The sequence below is a fragment of the Colobus angolensis genome, unplaced genomic scaffold (genome assembly GCF_000951035.1).
Source record: "Colobus angolensis palliatus isolate OR3802 unplaced genomic scaffold, Cang.pa_1.0 Scaffold182, whole genome shotgun sequence".
Lineage (NCBI taxonomy): Eukaryota > Metazoa > Chordata > Mammalia > Primates > Cercopithecidae > Colobus > Colobus angolensis.
This window is the reverse complement of record NW_012114955.1, coordinates 1161552-1179347: the sequence shown is the minus strand read 5'-3', so window position 1 is coordinate 1179347 and position 17796 is coordinate 1161552. Positions and strand designations below refer to the sequence as shown.

The window sequence follows — 17796 nt, the reverse complement described above, 5'->3', positions numbered from 1 at the left end:
CCTGCCCCGGCCATTCTATACCTGTGGGGCCCAGCACAGCCACCTGCAGGGGCGCCCGGCCAGCTTGACTGCAGTCCACTGTGAAGGTCTGGGGGACCCGGGCCCTGACACCAGCCCCCAGCCCTGGTCCCGAGCACTTCACCTTCCCAGGGTCCACCACATCCTTCACCGGCACCCGGAATGGGCTCCCTGTGAGGAGAAGGACATCAGACCCTGCCACCAGCCCGGGTGTGTCCCCCTGATGCTGAGGTGCCTTGGAGGAGGAGGCCTTCCCTGCCTTTGAAATGCCCATAGGGAAGCCAGACCAACATGGGAAAATGCCTAGGAACTTGCTAAGAAAATGCAACAAGAATAAATGAACTTGACTGCAGACTGAGGCTGGGCAAACCTCACTCGTGTGGGTCCCAGGCCTGGAAGAGAAGGCCTTCCTAAATTAATAAACTGTGAAAATAAAATGTTTTTAAAAATTAAATGTATTTCTGACACTGTGGCTGAAATAATAAAAAGATGGGAAATTAGATAAGGGAAAATATCTCCAATTTCAGCAGTCCCAAGTCATGCAATATTTGAAGACATAACCTGTCTGGGCAGCTGGGCCCACAGAGGGAAAGGGGAATTCTGCAGACGATGCGGGCAAGAAGGCCCAAGGCTGGCCTGCGCCACCAAGAGGAGCGCGCTGTGTCTGAGTTTCCAGACACACAGTGAGCAGTGGACCTGCACAGCCGACGTCTCGAGTGCCAGGCAAGGGGCTAGGAGGCCAGAGTGTGTTCCTAGGATTGACCGGGGGGGCTGTCGTATCAACCCTCACTGCCTGCCTCCTCCACGTCCTCCCCCTGGCTGGGCTCCAGCCCTGACCTGCTCTCGGCTGTCCTCTCTATGAATGTTCTCATCTAACTTCCTTCCAGTTTCCCCCTTGTGGGGTGAGCATCCTGCATTCTCCCTTGTCTTCCCTGAGACCCCGACCACTCTCTCTGCACACCTGGGATGGGCCGCCCCCCGAAGGTGATGTTGACGTCATAGTCTCCAGGGGTGAAGGGGATGTACTCCACGGTGCAGCTACCATCCTTGTTGTCCTTGCAGGACATCTTGGCTTCCGAGGGACCCTCGATGGCTAGGCCAAGGCCCCCGGTGCCGGCTCCCCTGAGAGATGACACCCCCCCATCAGCTTCATAAGACCAGTGAGTGAAGATGGGGGAGTAGCTGAATGGGGGGACAGGGAGGAAAGAGGGCAGGCCACTGGGGACCCAGCTGAGGAGAAATGAGCCAGGGGCTGATCTGGAGTCCTGGCAGGGGGTCTGCTCCTGCCTCACCCCAGAGAGAGGATGGGGTGGGGCTGAGGTACAGACAGAGGGACGAGCAAGGAGGGCCAGGGGCTGGGAAAGGGTGGTCACAGGTTTAGGCTAGCAAAGGGGGAGGATACCTGGTCTCCACAGTGAAGCGGTTGGCCTTGTTAACCAAGCCACCCTCCAGGCCTGGCCCGAAGGCCCGGACGCGGGTGGGATCACAGCCCTCGGTGACGCCCACTCGGAAGGGGCTCTTGGGCACAGCGACCTCATCATACAGGACCTCCACCAAATGCACGCCTGGAAGCCAGCCGCAGGGGCGTCAATCAGGGAGTGTGCACCCCCACCACCCCTCCTGCCCTAAGCACAATATCATCAGAGGCCGGCCCTGCCCACTCGCCCGGCCCTCCACCGGCCCTCACCCTCCTCGTAGGCCGTGTACTGTACTCGGTAGGTGCCGTCCCCATTGTCTGTCACATAAGTGTCTGTCTTGGCCCCCGAGGGGTTGAGCACGCGAGCCGTCACGTGGTTGCCGCCTGTGGCTGTTAAGGATCTTGCATCCACAGTGAACTCAGTGGTCACCTCCCGCAGGACACCTGGAGCCCAGGGATGGCATGCTCAGCGGGGGGGGGGGGGGCAGCCTTCACACAGATGTTGCCTCTCCTCTCCCCTTCCTCTCCCTCTCCTCTCCTTCTACTCTTCCCCTCCTCTCCCACTCCCCAACTCCCAGGCTGCTCCTCTGATCAGAGGCTGGGCCCCCCACCCTGCCCTGCACCTCCATGAGCTCCAGCCTCTGCCTTCACTCCCTTCTCCATGTAGTGACATTCTCTGTTCGCATGAGTCACCCACCAGGCTGTGGGCCTAGGTCTTTCATCCCTCTGCCGTGCCCCATGCCTAGCCAGGGTCTGGCCCCGGCAGATGGCCCATTCCCTGACTCTTGTCTCCTGACTCTTGTCATCCTCTACCCCAAAGCTTTCCCCCTGCCCCCCTCTAGAGCACAGTTTTAGCTTTTTGCATCAGAGTACCCCTTAAGCACATGAAAGAAGAGACCTCTCCAGAAAAACGCCCAGAGGCAGGTGCAGTTTTGCCACAAGAGCAGAGGCCAGTCTCCACTCCCAGTCTTCCCCTCCACTCCTTCTCTGGGGCTTCTGGGCCAGTAAGGACTTTAGGGCTGCCCTGAGAGCCCTCCCTTCATGCCAGGTGGCTCCCCCAGCCCTCAGCTCTGCTTCCCTCCCTCCCACCGACTACACAGCTCCTGCACCTGCCACTTGACCTCGCTTGGCTCCTCCTGACCACTCACCGTGTGGCTCAACACCAGGCCCTGAGACCTTGACGCCACTGGTATCGACCGCAGGCTGCACATGGACACGGGTGGGGAATTTGGGCACCGGATGCCCGCCATACTTGATGGTTATGGTGTAGGTGCCGGGGAAGGCGGGGCTGTAGGTGATGTGGTAGGTGCCGTCCGCGTTGTTGTGAATCAGCACCTCGGCCTTGACCCCGGCATCTGACAGGATCTCAATGGTCAGCTCTGCCTCGCCTGCCTCTGAGCAGTCCACAGTGAAGGTGGCTGCCTCACCGGCCTTGCCGCGCTCCAGGCCCGGCCCACTGGCCCGCACCTTGCTTGGGTCAAACACGGGCCGGATGGTAGCTTTGAAGGGTGAGCCAGGGATGTGGGCTTCGGCAAACAGGATGTTGATGGTGTACTCGCCAGGCTCCGTGGGCAGGTAGCTGACAGCACATGAGCCATCACCATTGTCCTGGCATTCGATCTTGGCCTCGCAGGGGCCCTCCACAGTCAGCCCCAGGCCACCTGTGCCAGCCCCCTTGGTGTCGATGGAGAATGGTGCAGGGGTGCCTACCAGTCCACCCTTGAGACCGGGGCCATAAGCACAGACCTAGGGGAAGAGGCAGGTGTGTGGGTTCCCTGCACCTGGCCTTCCCATCGCAGCCTTCATGGCCCCCACCCAACTCATCACCTCCAACTGTGGCTGCTACTGCAGACTGACTGCTTATAACAATTCCAGGTGATGACATGGAGGCAGAGAGATGAAGCAATTTCCCCCAGTTAGTGGACCTGGGATTCAAGCCCAGGTCTGACTCCAAGGCCAGGCTCTTAATAGCTAAGTTGTCTCCAAGGAAGGTGGTGGGGTAGGGCTGGCCTCAGCCCCACGTTCTTGGCTGTGCCTACTCCAGGCACATAAGTCCCTCTGGCCTCTGCCCCCTATGACTCTTCCATTTTCCCAAAAAGTCCCCAGCTCCCAGCCCCAACCAGCTCCTATCTCCTCACCTTGGAGGGATCAGGGGGCAGAACACCCTCCACAGCAAAGGGGCTGCCGGGCACTGGGTGACCGTCGTAGGTGATGTCCACCTTGTAGGGCCCCTCCTCCGGGGGCATGTAGCGCACAGCCTGGGCTTCCGCTCCACCGCCTGGCTCCAGCTTGCAGGGGATGGGCCGGCGAGAGGGCGAAGTCATCCGCACATCCAGTTGGCCTTGACCGCCAGCCCCTCGCGTGTTCACAGAGAATGCTTGTTCCTGTCCCACAGCCACCTCTGCGTGGAGGACAAGCGACACCATGAGGAGACTCCGGTCCACCCCACCCGAACACCCCTCACTCCCAGGGTGGCTCTTGCCCCACTTACTGCTATTGAGGCCCTGAACTTTGATTTTGCTGAGGTCCAGCGGGGGTGCCACATTCACCACAAAGGGGCTCTTGGGGACAGGGTCCCCGCCGTAGGTCACTGTCACTGCCATGTTGCCCTGTTGGGTACAATGGTAGGTCAGAACTGGGTGTAAGGCACAGTCCTGCAACATCCTGGTGGTGAATATGGGCTCTGAAGCTCAGATCCATCACGAGCGTGAGGGCAGGAGGCAGCGAAGGCAAGGAGGAGCCAGAACTGGTCCCATGGGACTGGAGGAGGGAGACCCAGAGCTCTGACAGTCCAGCCTGGCAGGGGCATGGGAGGGGCAGAGCGCACCTGCTGGACAGCGGTGTACTTGACAGTGTAGGAATAGTCATGGTTGTCTATGATCTCAAAGTCCCGCACAGCTTCGCCCTTGGCTGTCCCTGCAAACTGCACGTCCAACTTGGCCTTGCCGGCTCCCTTGGTCAGCACCGTGAAGTGGGTGGGCTTCCCAACTTCCACACCTGAGGAGCCACCCAGAGATGTGGTGAGGGCCTGGTAGCCACTTAACCCCAACCTCGAGCCAGGCCCAGCCCCTGCCCAGACACTCACCTGTGCGATTCAGCCCAGGGCCCTCGGCCTTGACTTTGCTGGCATCGTGGGATGGGTCCACCTTGATGTGGAAGGGGCTGGCGGGGATCTCCTGGATGTGGAGGACAGGCTCAGTCAGGGCTCTCGAGAGGAACACACCCCTGCTGTGGGCTAGATGCGGCTCAGGACACACCCAGGGGACCCAGCATGGACAGGGGCAGCCTCCAAAACAGCCCCCTTTGCTTCCTCTGAGGCACCCTGCCTCACACAGGTAGGGCTCCACCATGTCTGCGGAATCATCCCTCCCTGTCCCGTGACAGCATCTCCAGCTGCCTTCCAGAGCTGGAGGTGCACGTCACTGTGAGTACCCAGGAGCTTGGGTACCTGGTTGGCAAACAGCACCATGATGGTGTAGCGGCCCGCCCCCGGTGGCGTATACTTGACAGTGAAGGTGTCGTTGTCATTCTTGATGATGTCAAAGTCGATGTCAGCCTCTGCAGGGCCCACCACGCCGGGGGCGCACTTGATGCCAATGCTCACGTCACCTGCAGAGAGGCGGGCACCACTGTGAGTCAGGCTCGGTCCCCCAACCCGACTCACCCCTGCTCCCCTCCCAGACCCGCCCCTTCCGGCTGGGCGCACCTTGCCCCGCCTCGCTGCAGTCCACGGTGAAGTAAGTGGGCTCGTTGGCCTTGAGGCCGGTCTTCTCCACACCGGGGCCGTACACCTTCACCCGCTCGGGGTGGCTGCCCTCGCCCACGTTCACCTGCGGGAGGGGTCACAGCTCAGCGTGGTGCCCTCCCTCAAGGCTCATCCTCCTGCCCAGCGCACCCGGCCTAGCCTCAGTGGCACCAGCCCAAGCCTCAGTCCCAGCCTGAGCCCAGGGACAACAGGGACTCCAGCGAGGCATCCGCCCTCCCTCAGGGACCCCTGGTGGCGGGCACGGGGCAGACTGGGAGGACGCACCCGGAAGGGGCTCTTGGGCACGTTTACGCCTCCCCAGGAGATGATGATCGTGTGCTTAATGGGCTTGGTGGGCACGTAGGAGCAGCGGAAGGTGCCATCGCCATTGGGGATCACCTTGATGTCGATGGGACAGCCGTCCGCGTCCTGTGGGCATCACCCAAGCAAAGTTCATAGCTGTGGCCTCTGCAGAGCGCCCTCTGCTGGCCACAGGTGAACCCAGCGCCTCCTTTTCCACTGCCAAAGCACAGGCACTCCCACCCCCACACCAGTTACTGAGGCCACCAGAGCCCAGGGCCACATGCTCTGGCGGCCAGAGCCCACCCTGGGAGCCTGGAGGCCTAGCTCAAGGCCATCTGTATGGCTTGCTCTCCCAGCCTAGGTTTCCTCAACTCTGAAATGTGTTGGACAGGAAGAGTGTGGACTAAATTTATGTTCCTAAAACTGAATCATGAGCTGTTCAAAGAAGAATCACCGTCTTAGATTCTCAAGAATATGTTCATTAACCTCTAGGAGTCAATGGACACCAGTCTGAGAAACTGACTTGGAAAACCAATGTCTTATTCAATGAAACAATCTTTCAATTACAAATTAGCACAAAAATGACTCTTTGGTAAAATACGTTTTTAGGTTATCATCATTAAGAAAACACAAAATTTGGCCCGCTGTGGTGGCTCACGCCTGTAATCCCAGCACTTTGGGAGGCCGAGGCGGGCGGATCATGAGGTCAGGAGATCGAGACCATCCTGGTCTCTACTAAAAAACACACAAAAGATTAGCCCGGTGTGGTGGCGGGCACCTGTAATCCCAGCTACTTGGGAGGCTGAGGCAGGAGAATGGCATGAACCCGGGGGTAGGAGCTTGCAGTGAGCAGAGATTGTGCCCCTGCACTCCAGCCTGGGCAACAGAGCAAGACTCCATCTCAAAAAAAAAAAAAAAAAAAAAAAAAAAAAGAAAAAGAAAACACAAAATTTAAAATTTTCAAGGGTACTGATGGGCCCATGAGTATCAGTCCTGCCTGATCTACTGTGATGCTGTCATTTCCTGCCAGGAGGTCTCTGCCTCTGGCCTGGCCCTGCCTTCCAGGGTCCCTGCCATAGGTAGTTAGGACAGCAGAGACTGGATAATGACCTACCTGGGCATAGAGCTTCAGGTCTCCCTTGCCAGCTGCACGGGCATCAATGGTGAACTCAGCGGGCTTGTCCACGATGCAGCCTGTAGGCTCCAGGCCAGGCCCAAAGGCCTTCACCTGTGTGGAGGGAAGAAGGCTGGGTTGGGGACGGGAGGAGAACCAGCTTGCCCCACCCCCGGGGCAGGTGTGTGTGATCTGGGACCATACCTTATCCGGGAAGCAGTCAGGTGGGGCGGGCAAGATGTGGGCAATGAAGGGTGAGTCTCGGATGTCCTCGTCATCGCAGATGACGTGCACAGCGTACTCCCCAGGCTCCGTGGGCCAATACCGCACATCGCAGGAGCCATCCCCCTTGTCATCACATTCGATCTTGGCTTGTGAGGGCCCCTCGATGGAGAAGCCTGGGGCGAGGTCGGGGAGGGTCAGAGGGTCCAGCATCAGGTAAGACCCTTCCGTCCCCCAGTTCCCCTCTGGCCACCTCATGTCCCATCTCCCTGCTCACCCCAGTGCTCCCCAGCATGCTCACTGCACCCATTACCCACAGTGTCCCCTGCTGCCCTCCCCCCACAGCACTCCCTCCTCCTGCCCCTCAGCCACTTACCCAGTGTCCCCACCTCGGTGCCAATGGCTTCCACCACAAAGTCAGCTGACTTGCCCACCTGGCCAGTCTCCAAACCAGGACCCCAGGCCCGGACCTTTTGCACTCCTGCCTCTGGGCTCACCTGTACCTCAAAGGGGCTGAGCAGAGAGGGAGCTGGTGTCTACTCCAGGAAGTGACCCCCGAGGTCCCCCTCCATCTCCCCTCAAACTCCCCCACAGCCCACTGCCCTTCGTCCCTCCCTGTGATGGCCTAGACAGGACAGCATGGGGGGGCGCAAGGTACCTACCTGCGAGGGATGGCGTAGCCGCCCCACGTGATGGTCACCACATATTTCCCAGGCACCACCGGGTAGTATTCACACTCGAACACACCGTCCCCAGCCTCCCGCACCTTCACCGGCTCCTCTGTGCCCTCTGAGGAGATGGGGGCAAGGTGTGGGGGAAGATGGCAGATCAATAGCCTTGAAGTCCCAGCTCCTCAATCCCCTCACGGAGCATGGGGACCCTGACCCAGCCCGAGGGCAGTGCTCTAGTGAGCAGTGCTGCAACTCAGGGCAGGGACCACTTGTCATCCCTGTACATAACACCCCGTATAGCACTTAGGGTGGAGAGAATCATTCCTGGCTTGCAGACCGAGAAACTGAGGCAGAGAGGAGACAATGTGCCTGAGATTCTGGGGTGCCTCTGGTCACTGTGGAGCTGTGGTGCGGGCTGTCACTGCCCTCTGGGAGTCAGAACCACTGGCCATACGTCCCTCCTGATCCCCCAGCCTCACCCTCACGACCCTGGGCTCTGGCACTCACTTGGCCCCTTGACTGTGACCTTGAGCTCCCCGCTGCCGGCACCCTTGGTAAACACCTTGAAGTCAGCCACCTCTTTCACACGAACACCCTTGGGCTGCAGGCCTCGTCCAGAGGCGCGGCAGGCATTGGGGTTACAGGCTAGAGAAGGAAGAGAAAGGAGGTTGGGGGTGCTGGGGGCCTTGGACTACTAGCCCCCACCTCCCTGTGCACAGTCCTTCTAACCCCTCCCAGGCACAAGCAGTGGCCCACAGCCCTGCTCTGGAGCCCTTTGTGCCCCCAACACAACCGGGGCTGCTGGGCTGGAGGTGGTACAGGCCCCAGATCAGGCAGGTTACAAGAAAGCTTCCGAGCCAGTGCCACTGGGGAAATGCATGGCAGAGCCTGGGCTGAGAGTGGGCTCAGAGAGACAGGGAAGGCTCCTTTACCCACCCCAAGGCCATCCATCTAGAGCCCTTTGGGCCTCTCAGAGCACCAAAGCAACCTTAGGATCTAAGTCATGCCACAAAACATCCAGCAACGCCACGGAACAAGAGCTACTTCATAGAACTCGAAGCCTGCCATAGAACACAGGCAACTTATGGACATCAGCCTACCACAGACTGGCCAGTGGCAATGAGCTCAGGCCTTGCCATGGAACACAGGCAAAGGAATAGGAATCTCAGCCTGCCACAGAATCCAGAAAATGGCATGGAACCCACAGGCGCTACGAAACAGGCAACGACACGTATTCCGGGACTGCCATGACCATAGGCAAGGGCACTGCCCCAGGGGTCCCACAGAACACAGGCAGAGCTCAGAGCCCAGATTTCACCACAGAAATCACCAGGCAAGTGGCAAAGACACTAGACCTGCCACAGAACACAGACAATGGCATGGAACCTGGGGCCTGCCACAGGATGCCATGGAAGTGGGGCGATTCCACACTGCCCGGGCCATGCCACACAGCGCAGGTGAGGCCAGTCAGCTACGGCCATGCCTGGCCCCGCCTCCACTGGAAAGCATTAACGTGGCACCACTCTCTTGGCCTGGTGGACGATGGGCACTGAGTGTAGGGAGAGAACAAGTGGGGCAGTCACCACCCGAGGGCCTGGTGTGCGGACAGTGCTCCCCAGATATGCCCCCACCCGTACGGCCCCGTCACTTCCGCTCAGCCCTCCCAGTGTGGCACGTGTTCTGGGACCCTCCACTGTGGCCTCCCAGCCCTGCTTTTAGGGACTCCAGCCACCTTGGGGGTAGGGTGGAGGACTCAGGGAGGGGGTCTCTGCAGAGCCCCGCCCCAGCTCTTCCTCTTGCCCCTTGCAAGCCTCAGCCAGCCGTGCCCCTCTGCCCCATGGACTTAGTGCTTCCTGTCCCCCCAGTCCTCAGGACCAGAACTTGGTGGCAATTCTCTGCATCCTGGCTTTGGTGAGGGCTACCGTGGGGAGCGGTGAAGGGCCCTTACCTTCTGACACGTGGACAGGGAAGGGACTGCGGGTGATGGGGGCACCCGCAAAGGCCACGTGTACGGTGTGTGGCCCCTCCATGACAGGTCTGTATGTGCAGCGGAACGTGCTGTCACCCTTGTCCTCCAGGGCGACCTCCACTGTGTCCCGCCGGCCCTGTGGGTCCACGATCACCACAGCAACATCACCAGTGCCGGCCCCTGCCGAAAACAGAAGCTATCAGCACCCACTCTGGACACACAGCTGCCCCAGTGCCTTCACCCTGAGGCTGCCCACCCTCTGGCTGGCATCCCTGCCCCAGCCCCACCTCCCACAGCCCCACACGGTCAGGGGCTTTCCGCCTGCACCCCTCTGGGGCCCGTCCTACCTGCAGTGTAGATGTCAAAGTAGGTGGGTTTGTTGGCCACGTTGCCCACAGGTTCCAGGCCAGGACCACGGGCTGACACCTTGTTGGCATCTCCCAGGGCCATGCCCACGTTCACCTCAAAGGGACTGCGTTCAATGTTCTGGCCAGCAAAGAGCACGGTCACCTAGGGGTCAGAGGTCAAAGGTTAGCTTCTAGGGGAGAGCAGTCCTGAGGGGGGCAGAGGGGCACAGCCACACCGAGGAGGGTGAAAGGAGGGCAGCTGGGGCTCTGGGCAGGGGCGAAGTGCAGGCTGAGAGAGGGGTCCATGCAGCCGGAGCCAAGGATGTGAAGAGCAGGGCAGGCAGGGGGCCTAGAGGGAGATACCTTGTGTAGCCCAGCGACCTTGGGCACATAGGAGACAGCGTAGGTGCGGTCTTTGTCGTTGTTGGGAACCACCTTGGCCTATTGGGAAGGAAAAAGATTGGAAGCCTCTCCAATGACCATAGTCTCTCCTGACCACACAACGCCTTATGCACCCCAGCCCCACTTAGCCCCCACGGTGACACCTTCCCCAGACTGCACAGCACAGTGTGTGGCTCTAGCAGTCACCTCCGGGCCGTTCCTGTTGTTGGCCCCACGCTCTCTGGTTCCAATCCCAAGCGAATCCCTCTTCCCCAGCGGCCTCTGCATACCTCCTCGGTGTGGCCTTCGGGGTCTTCGATGTAGACCAGCACCTCGCCCACGCCTGCGTCCACCGTCTGCACGGCGAAGTGGGCAGGCTGCAGCACGGTGTTGCCCTGTGGCTCGATGCCTGCGGGGTAGGAGCAGAGCCCGGGTTACTCAGGGAGAGCCGACATGTGCCCAGCTGCCCAGGAGGGCTGCCAGGGGCTCACACGTACCAGGCCCATAGGCGATGGCTTTCTTGGGGTTCAGCTGCTTGGATCGAACAGGGGCGCCTGGTTTGAGCTTGGCCTTGGGGAACTGGGACAGATATGTCATAACAGAATGCTCATCCACGTTGGGGTCCACGATCTCCTCAGGGGCAATGACCTGCGATGGAAGGGAGTGATTTCACATGGTGTCCTCTTTTTCCCAGCAGCCCCAGTCTCCCCCTGCACCCCGGTCAGGTAAACTTACAGAATCAACCTCTGCCCCTGCCCCCTGCCCCCCGCCGCCCCATCTGTGCAGGTACCTGGGGCACCCCAAGCCAGTCGTCGGCCTGCTGCATGGCCTCTCGGGCGTTCTCCACGGGCTGGTTGGGATCCCAGGCCTCCCAGTCGGGGCAGAGACCTGGAGAGGTGATGGAGTGAGACAATGGTGAGGGGCAGCCAGCTGGCCAGGATGCAGGGCATTTGTTCACCCAACACCCTCGGAGGCTGTGGCTTCACACCCCTTCCCACCAGCTCTAGGCCTTGACCAGCCAGGTTCCTGCTGATCCCATCAGCTGCGAGGCCCCTCACCATGTAGGAGCACCACAGCCCTCCCCACCACCAACAATGAGGCCTTTCTGCCCTGGCTGACGCAGCCTGGCACCAGCCCTGCTGGCCAGCCTCCTGCCTGCCCAGGCCCCAGCTCAGACCTTGAACCCCAAACCCTGGGAGGGTACCCCCTCTCAGATACCTCTCGCCTCATTCAGCTTTCTCAGGGGTGGCAGAGGAGGTCAGAGTGCTTGTCCCACATACGCCCCTGACCCATTCCTAGAAGGCTTCCTCATAGCTGTCCTGAAGCCCTAGATCTCCAAACACTTTCCATACCAGTCTTAGGGTATAAGACTCCCTATTCCTTCTAACTGCTCACTTGGGGAAACTGAGGCATTAAAGGGCCTGTGGGGAGAGAATGACTTCTCCTCTGCTGTCCTCAGGAGCCCCGCCCTCCTAACAGGAAGGATGCTGAGGCAGCCCCAGATCACTCCTGTGAAGGCTGGAGGTGAGGGGGCACTTGGTTCAGGCCAGAACTGGAGGAGGGGGACGGCACACCATTTCGGGGAGGGGGCCGGCTCAAAGCTGGAATCCCTGACTGGCTGGAACAGCTGAGCTCACTGCTGGCAGCCACACCAGTTATGGGCCATGGCTCAGCAGCTGGGAATGCTTCCCAGGAGGCTGTGCCCCCGCCTCCCACCCCCTGCTCCCCAGCTGACCCCAGGGTGGAGGAGGATTCTCCCAAGGGGCTGTGACTCCAGGAGAAAACCTATCTTTTCAGGAGGTGAGGGGCAGAAAGGGAGCTGTCCATGGGGTATGCTCTAGCCAGTGATGCCTCAGTTTTTTCATGGCTCCTGAGCTGCCCTCACTTGACCAGGCCAGGACCTACATGGAGAAGGGGCAAGGCTGGGTCACCTGCCACCAGGCAGTGCCCCACTGGCCTCATCCCACATCATCCTGAGCCTCAACCCCTTCTCAAAGCCATCCCAGGGTCTCCCAGAGAAAAGCCTTCTCTGGATCTAACTCCTGGTCTTGCTACAAGTCCCGGTCACCACACTGCCTCTCTCTCAGCTCGGCAGGAATAGTGCCTCGTGGCACAGTAAAGAATTCATGGGGCAGGGAGTCCAGGCCCTAGGCTCCAGGTGTTTCTGCCATGGATAAGCTGTGTGATCTTGGATAAGTCACCAGCCCTCTCTGGGCCATGGTGTCCTTGTCTGTAAAATAAGGGGTTGTAAACCTCTCCCTGCCTCTGTGGAATCTGGCACACTCATCAGGTAGGGCCTGCTGCCAACCAGCAGACAGTCTCAGCTGAAGGAGAATAAACCCTGCAGGGGATCCTGCCCCCCAGGCCCCAGGGTGTGCATTCTGACAACCATGTGCCTTGGCAGCCCCAGCTTGTCCCCTCTGTCTTTGGGAGCTAAGGGCTCCATGCTGTGCTCGCTGGCCCACTCACCAGGGGCACAGTTGTCCACCAGGGCGCCCAGAGCTTTGCCATCCTGCCAGTCACGGTTGAAGTTGGTGATGGGCAGCTGGGGCACCTTGTTCTGGATCCAGCCGAGCAGTCGCTGCTTGGGTGTCTGTTTGCGGGCGTCCTCATCATCTTCATCCTCCCACATGGGCATGGAGATGGAGTAGTGCAGGATCAGCGTCCAGATCAGGCCAAGGATCAGCTTCAGGTTCCCATCCACGATGGCCTTGCTGTCTGCAGAGGGGAGGGCACAGACAGGCTCAGGGGCGCCTCACCCTCCACTGCCCCAGAGCACCCTCCCTCATCTGCGCAGCTCCTCGGGCCAGAGCCCTGGGGTCAGGCCTCTAGTCTCTGCCTACCTGACCCTCTCCCTCCTGCAAGGCCCCACTCAGATGCCAAGTCCTTTATGGGGCCCTTCCGGTCAGATGGCTGCTTCTCTGTGTTCCTGTGGTTCTGGAAGGTACCCTCACCTCAGCTACAGCAAGTGAGTCTGCCTCCTGTTTATGTAATTACCTGGTTTCTGTCTGGCCTTGTGGGATTGTAAGGCTCCCAGGGCAGAGCCTTTTTGTTTTGTTAACAGTTCTACTGAGCTATGATTGACAGAGAGCAAACTGCACAGGCTAGATAATGAAGTTTGAGAAGCTTTGACACTATGGATATCTCACGAAGCCGTCACCACAGATCGAGAATAACGAAGGTACCACCCATCACTCCCCAAAGTTTCCTTGCACACACCCCTTTGTGAGCCCTCCCTCCTGCCATCCTTGTCCTTCCATCCCAAGCAACAACTGATCTGCTCTCTGTCACGATAGATTACTTTATATTTCCTAGAGTGTTATATAAATGGAATCACACAGTATATACTCTTTTTTTTTTGGTCTAGTTTCTTTCATTCTAGACACTAGGTTTTATCTTTCTACAATGAAAGTCTTAAACATAGTAAGGTCTCACTAAATATTAGTTGAATGAATGAATATTTTAAGAACTGAAATTGGAGCGGAGTAGGACAAGTTTCCACTCACACTCTACCCCGAATGCCACAAAGGGCTTTAGAAACCAAAGGGTTCCGATAGTGGGGCAGGGGGGGGTGGGTGGGGTCTGGTACATTCTCGGTTAAGTCTTGAAAGTCATGTTGTCAAAGGCTGGGGGCCAGAGGGACTCCAGCCTCAGGAGCTGACACACTCCACCCATCACCTCCTTTGAGGAATCCTTTGAGCCAGAACTGGTTCCTCAAGATTTGGGGGGGCCTAGATCCCACTTAACAATCAGAAAGAAATATCCAGAAGCCTGGGGCAGCCTAGCACATAGACAGATCTTTGGAATTCAGCTTACTTGTAAAGGGCAATGAAGTTCTGAAATCTATCAGCTTCCCAAAGCACTGCTTTCAGGAGGCTGGAAGCGGGTGGAGGACTCAGTCTTGTTTACTGATGTTGCCCGAGAGATGGGAGAGGGTGGAGTGGAGGCTTCCCCTTACACATCTTCTCCCCTCCACCCTTCCCCACATCTTGGGGAGAGTGTTAGGAGACCAAGAGCCTGGGAAATCCAGGGCATCCCCTGCCTCACTCCCACCTGCCATGGGAGGGGTGCCTCAGTCTCCCTGTCCCTCTGGCTGGGGCTCTGGCCTCCTGGGCTCCCCCACCCTGTCACTGATTCATCCTTCCTTCCCCAGCAGCTCCCCAGCCCGCCCTCTTCCCCTGGCTCCACTGCAGCACAATGGTTTGGCAGCTTTCAGATTCCATGACACACTCACTCCCTGCCTCCCGGTGCTTTCTCTCAAACACACAGGCTCCAACACTTTCACACAGTCTGGATGCCCCAGTAACCCCAGTCTCTCACAACCCGGACAGACTCCAAAGCTCACATGCCCAGAAGTACCTCTTGCAAACTGGAGCCAGACCCCTGGGCAGGAAGCCTTGAGGTTGCAGGGGTTGGAGGGGGTGTGTATATGGGGAGGGTGGTCATTCATACTTGCTGGAGAGGGAGGTTTCTCCCCAGCAACTGGCCCTGGGCCAGACAGCAAGCGGTCCAGGCTTGGGGCAGGAGAAGGGCAGTGAGGCCCCAAGTCCCACTCTGGAAGCAATGACCTCCCTTTCCCTCCTCCCTCTCAGAGGCCAGGCAGAGGAAAGGAGCTCAGCGCCACCAGGGCCCACCAAACCACTTCTCCATCTGCCTAGGGATACCCCCAAAGGAGTGGGAGGAGCCAGACAGCTAGTTCTCGAGGCCACCCCAGGCCTCAAACGAAGGGGGAGGAGAGGGCTGGGCCTAGGGAGGTGCTGGGACAGCTGCTGCCCCCTCCAGCCCCTCCCTCGGTTGTTGGCTCCAGGAGAAGGAATAGCAACTGGGGAACAGCTGCGGGACAGAGCTGCCTCATAGGCCTCTTTGTTCGGAGGGGTCGAGGGGCAATGGGGGCCCAGGACAAGGTGGTGGGGATATGAAGGGCACAGCTCCTTTAGCCTGGGCTCAGGGCCCCTTCTTCAGGTAGACTTGGATCCCAGCTGCTACTCCAGACCCCGACTTCCTTCTAGAAAGAGAAGTGGGGAGTCTTTCTGATGCCCCCTGAGGTGCCCAGACTCTCGATTTCAGTGCTGAGACAATACTCAGAAAGAGGCCCCGTGGATCGCCCCTTCCCACCACTAAATGGAGTAGGGGAGCGAGCAGAAGCAGGATGCCCCCTGCTTGTGGGCAGCCCCTTTGGACCTCTGCCGGTCGCTGCCAGTGTCCCCTCCCCTCCAGCCTCAGCCTGGGGCCGGCAGCTGAATTGCTGACAGCTTATCTCATCAGCGCAAGTGAGCCACTTGGCCCAAATGAGGACTGCCTCCCCTTCCTCCCAGCGGGAACCAGGGAGCTTCCCTCCCACCCTCAAACCAGCTTTTGCTTCTTCCCCTCAGCTCTAAGCTGGCCCCTCCTCCGCAGAGCCAAGGGGGCTGGAGCCAGGCACCGCCACGGGGGAGGGGAGAGGTGTGCTCAGGAAGGACGAGGCCTGGAGAGGGGCTGGGAGCCCCCGCAGACTGGAAGGGAGGGGAAGGCTGAGTGGTTTCCTACATGTCTTGCAGAGGCCTCCCGCTCTTCCCCAAGACCCCACCTGGGACAGTCAGTCCTGCCTTTCAAACCCCAGTCTGCTGAGGATGCCGGCCCAGGACTGACTCCTCTCTGACCCCTCAGCCTCCATCACGTAGCCCTCAGCCTCACTACACACTCCAGGCCCCCTCCCCCACCCCCTGCCCTCAGCCTTGTCCTTCTGGAAAGCTCAGAGACATCTGCTGTGTCACGGAGGCAGGGCTATTTCCAGGCTAGGCCAGGCGGGTGGGGTGGGGGGGCAGTATAGGGGTAGGAGGGGGTAAGGGCTAGGGAGGGGACTGGATGGGGCAAAGGGCCCCGGGCTGACCTCAGCTGCTATATCAGGAGGCCTAGAGATCGCCCCAAGGGAGAGTGGGGCTGACAGAGAAATCTCAGGAAACATCCAGTGTGGGGCCCACCTGGCCCGCCATGAAACTCCTCTGGTGGGGCCGTGGGGTGTACCGTCCAAGAACCCCATCCTGCAAATCCCAGCAAGGTTCTTAAGAGCTCTCCACAGGGGTGGGGGGGGTCTTCCCCAGGCCCCCCTGCCTCAGGGATGACTGCAGGACTCTGAGGGCAGGACAGCCTCCTGCCACTCCAAGCCCACCCTTGGCATCTTTGCTCCCAAGACTGGAGTGTCTCCCCGCCCCCACCCTGCACTACACACCTTCCAAATCTGGTTACACTCAATGACTTCCTCCCTTCCACAGGCCTTCCCCTCCCTCTCGGCAGCCCAGACCGTTAGCTGTAGCCAATCCCGGGGTAGGGGGTGGGCTGGGGCAGGGCCTGGACTTGCGGAAGCCCCCTCCGCCGCAGACTGAAGCAGGAGGAGGACAGTCAGGGGTTAAGTCTCCCCGCGCTCGCTCAGTGCCTTTTTAGGTTTCTGAGGCTGGGCCCTGCCTGTCCTGGCCCCTGGGCCTGAACCCAGCTGCTGAGCACATGCAAGAAGAGGGCCTCCCGCGCCAGCTCCCCTCGGCCCCAGAGCCCGCAGACGCGGGCAGTTGTTGGGACCTGTCTTCAGCTCTCTCCTGGCCCGCGAAGGGGTTGTGAAGCTGGGGAGCCACTTGTTTTGTTGGGGGTCCCCAGTAATCAGTGACAGGCACAGGTTCTGTCCTCCCAAGTTTGTGCTAGGTTGCCCGATGGAAGGAAAGGGGACAGTGAGCGGAGACGGGCGGTGGGAGTGTGCATGGCGAGGCGGCAGCTGGAAGGCACGCAAACCCTAAGGCCTGGACTCCCCGGGGCACCCAGGGAGTGCTCGCTGTCCCCAGAGGGATGTGCAGACAGTGCCCGTGGCCCGCGTCGGTGGGTGGGAGGGCCGGGGCCAGGGTCTTCTCTCTGTACCAGGGGGGTGCCCTCTGCCCTGTCGCTCAGCTCCTCGAGCGCCCACCCCGCACCTGTGTCCCCTGCCCCATGGGGCGACCCTATCCCTGACGCGCCCGTGCCCTCGCCCCCCCGCACTGACCTATGGACACAAGCTTGATGTGCTCGCGCTCCAGGAACTCGAGGGCCACGGACACGTTCTCCAGCTTCATTTGGCGAAAGTTGGGGCGCGGGTGGAACTTGCGGTACATGCGCTTCTGGCTGAGCACCTCGAGCAGCGCGATGAGCCGGAGCCCGTCGCTGAGGTCGCGCTGCAGGTCGGTCAGGCGCTTGCCCACGCACTTGAGGTGCTCATTGCACCAGCGCGTGAATGTGTTCTGCTGGATCTTCTTCCACGGCGCGTCCTCCGCCAGGTCCTTCTCCGTGGACGGCATCTCGTCCGTCTCGTCGCCCAGGCCGAGGCCGGCGTCTGAGTAGCCGCTGTTGTTCATCATGCTGGCGCGGGCTGGGGGTGCGGCCGGGGCTAGGGCCGGGGTTGGGGCTGTCGGGGGCTGTAGGGCGCTGTCGGGGCGCGACCACGTAACTCGCTGCGCTGCGCTGCGCTGCGCTCCAACTTCTCTCGCGCCGGGGCTGGCGGGGCTCGGAGGGGCTCAGCTGGCCTCCTAGGTGCTCGGCCGCTCTCTGGCTCTCTCTCCCTCTGGGGGCGGAGCGGTGCTCGGGAAGTGCGGGCTGGGCCCGGGCGGGGGGT

The 17796-nt window shown here is 60.1% G+C and overlaps 1 protein-coding gene across 3 annotated transcripts in view; it reads right to left on the bottom strand.

Moving 5' to 3' along the window:
* The window catches only part of FLNC (filamin C, gamma), a 29202-nt gene extending 11412 nt beyond the window's left edge, over positions 1–17790 (bottom strand). For all 3 annotated transcript variants that reach the window (XM_011939564.1, XM_011939565.1, XM_011939566.1), the window contains exons 1-25: positions 17191–17790; positions 12657–12905; positions 10978–11075; positions 10685–10835; positions 10478–10596; positions 10170–10247; positions 9807–9969; positions 9439–9639; positions 7998–8135; positions 7482–7608; positions 7196–7332; positions 6802–6995; positions 6598–6711; positions 5466–5609; positions 5142–5265; positions 4884–5044; positions 4521–4611; positions 4263–4432; positions 3927–4044; positions 3574–3836; positions 2584–3181; positions 1706–1879; positions 1421–1583; positions 980–1140; positions 22–189 (exon numbers count right to left, since the gene is read on the bottom strand). In XM_011939564.1, coding sequence (XP_011794954.1) covers positions 22–189; positions 980–1140; positions 1421–1583; positions 1706–1879; positions 2584–3181; positions 3574–3836; positions 3927–4044; positions 4263–4432; positions 4521–4611; positions 4884–5044; positions 5142–5265; positions 5466–5609; positions 6598–6711; positions 6802–6995; positions 7196–7332; positions 7482–7608; positions 7998–8135; positions 9439–9639; positions 9807–9969; positions 10170–10247; positions 10478–10596; positions 10685–10835; positions 10978–11075; positions 12657–12905; positions 17191–17542 — 4456 coding nt within the window. In that variant the 5' untranslated portion in view covers positions 17543–17790. The remainder of the gene's footprint in view (positions 1–21; positions 190–979; positions 1141–1420; positions 1584–1705; positions 1880–2583; positions 3182–3573; positions 3837–3926; positions 4045–4262; positions 4433–4520; positions 4612–4883; positions 5045–5141; positions 5266–5465; positions 5610–6597; positions 6712–6801; positions 6996–7195; positions 7333–7481; positions 7609–7997; positions 8136–9438; positions 9640–9806; positions 9970–10169; positions 10248–10477; positions 10597–10684; positions 10836–10977; positions 11076–12656; positions 12906–17190) is intronic.
* Positions 17791–17796: the final 6 nt, after the last annotated feature.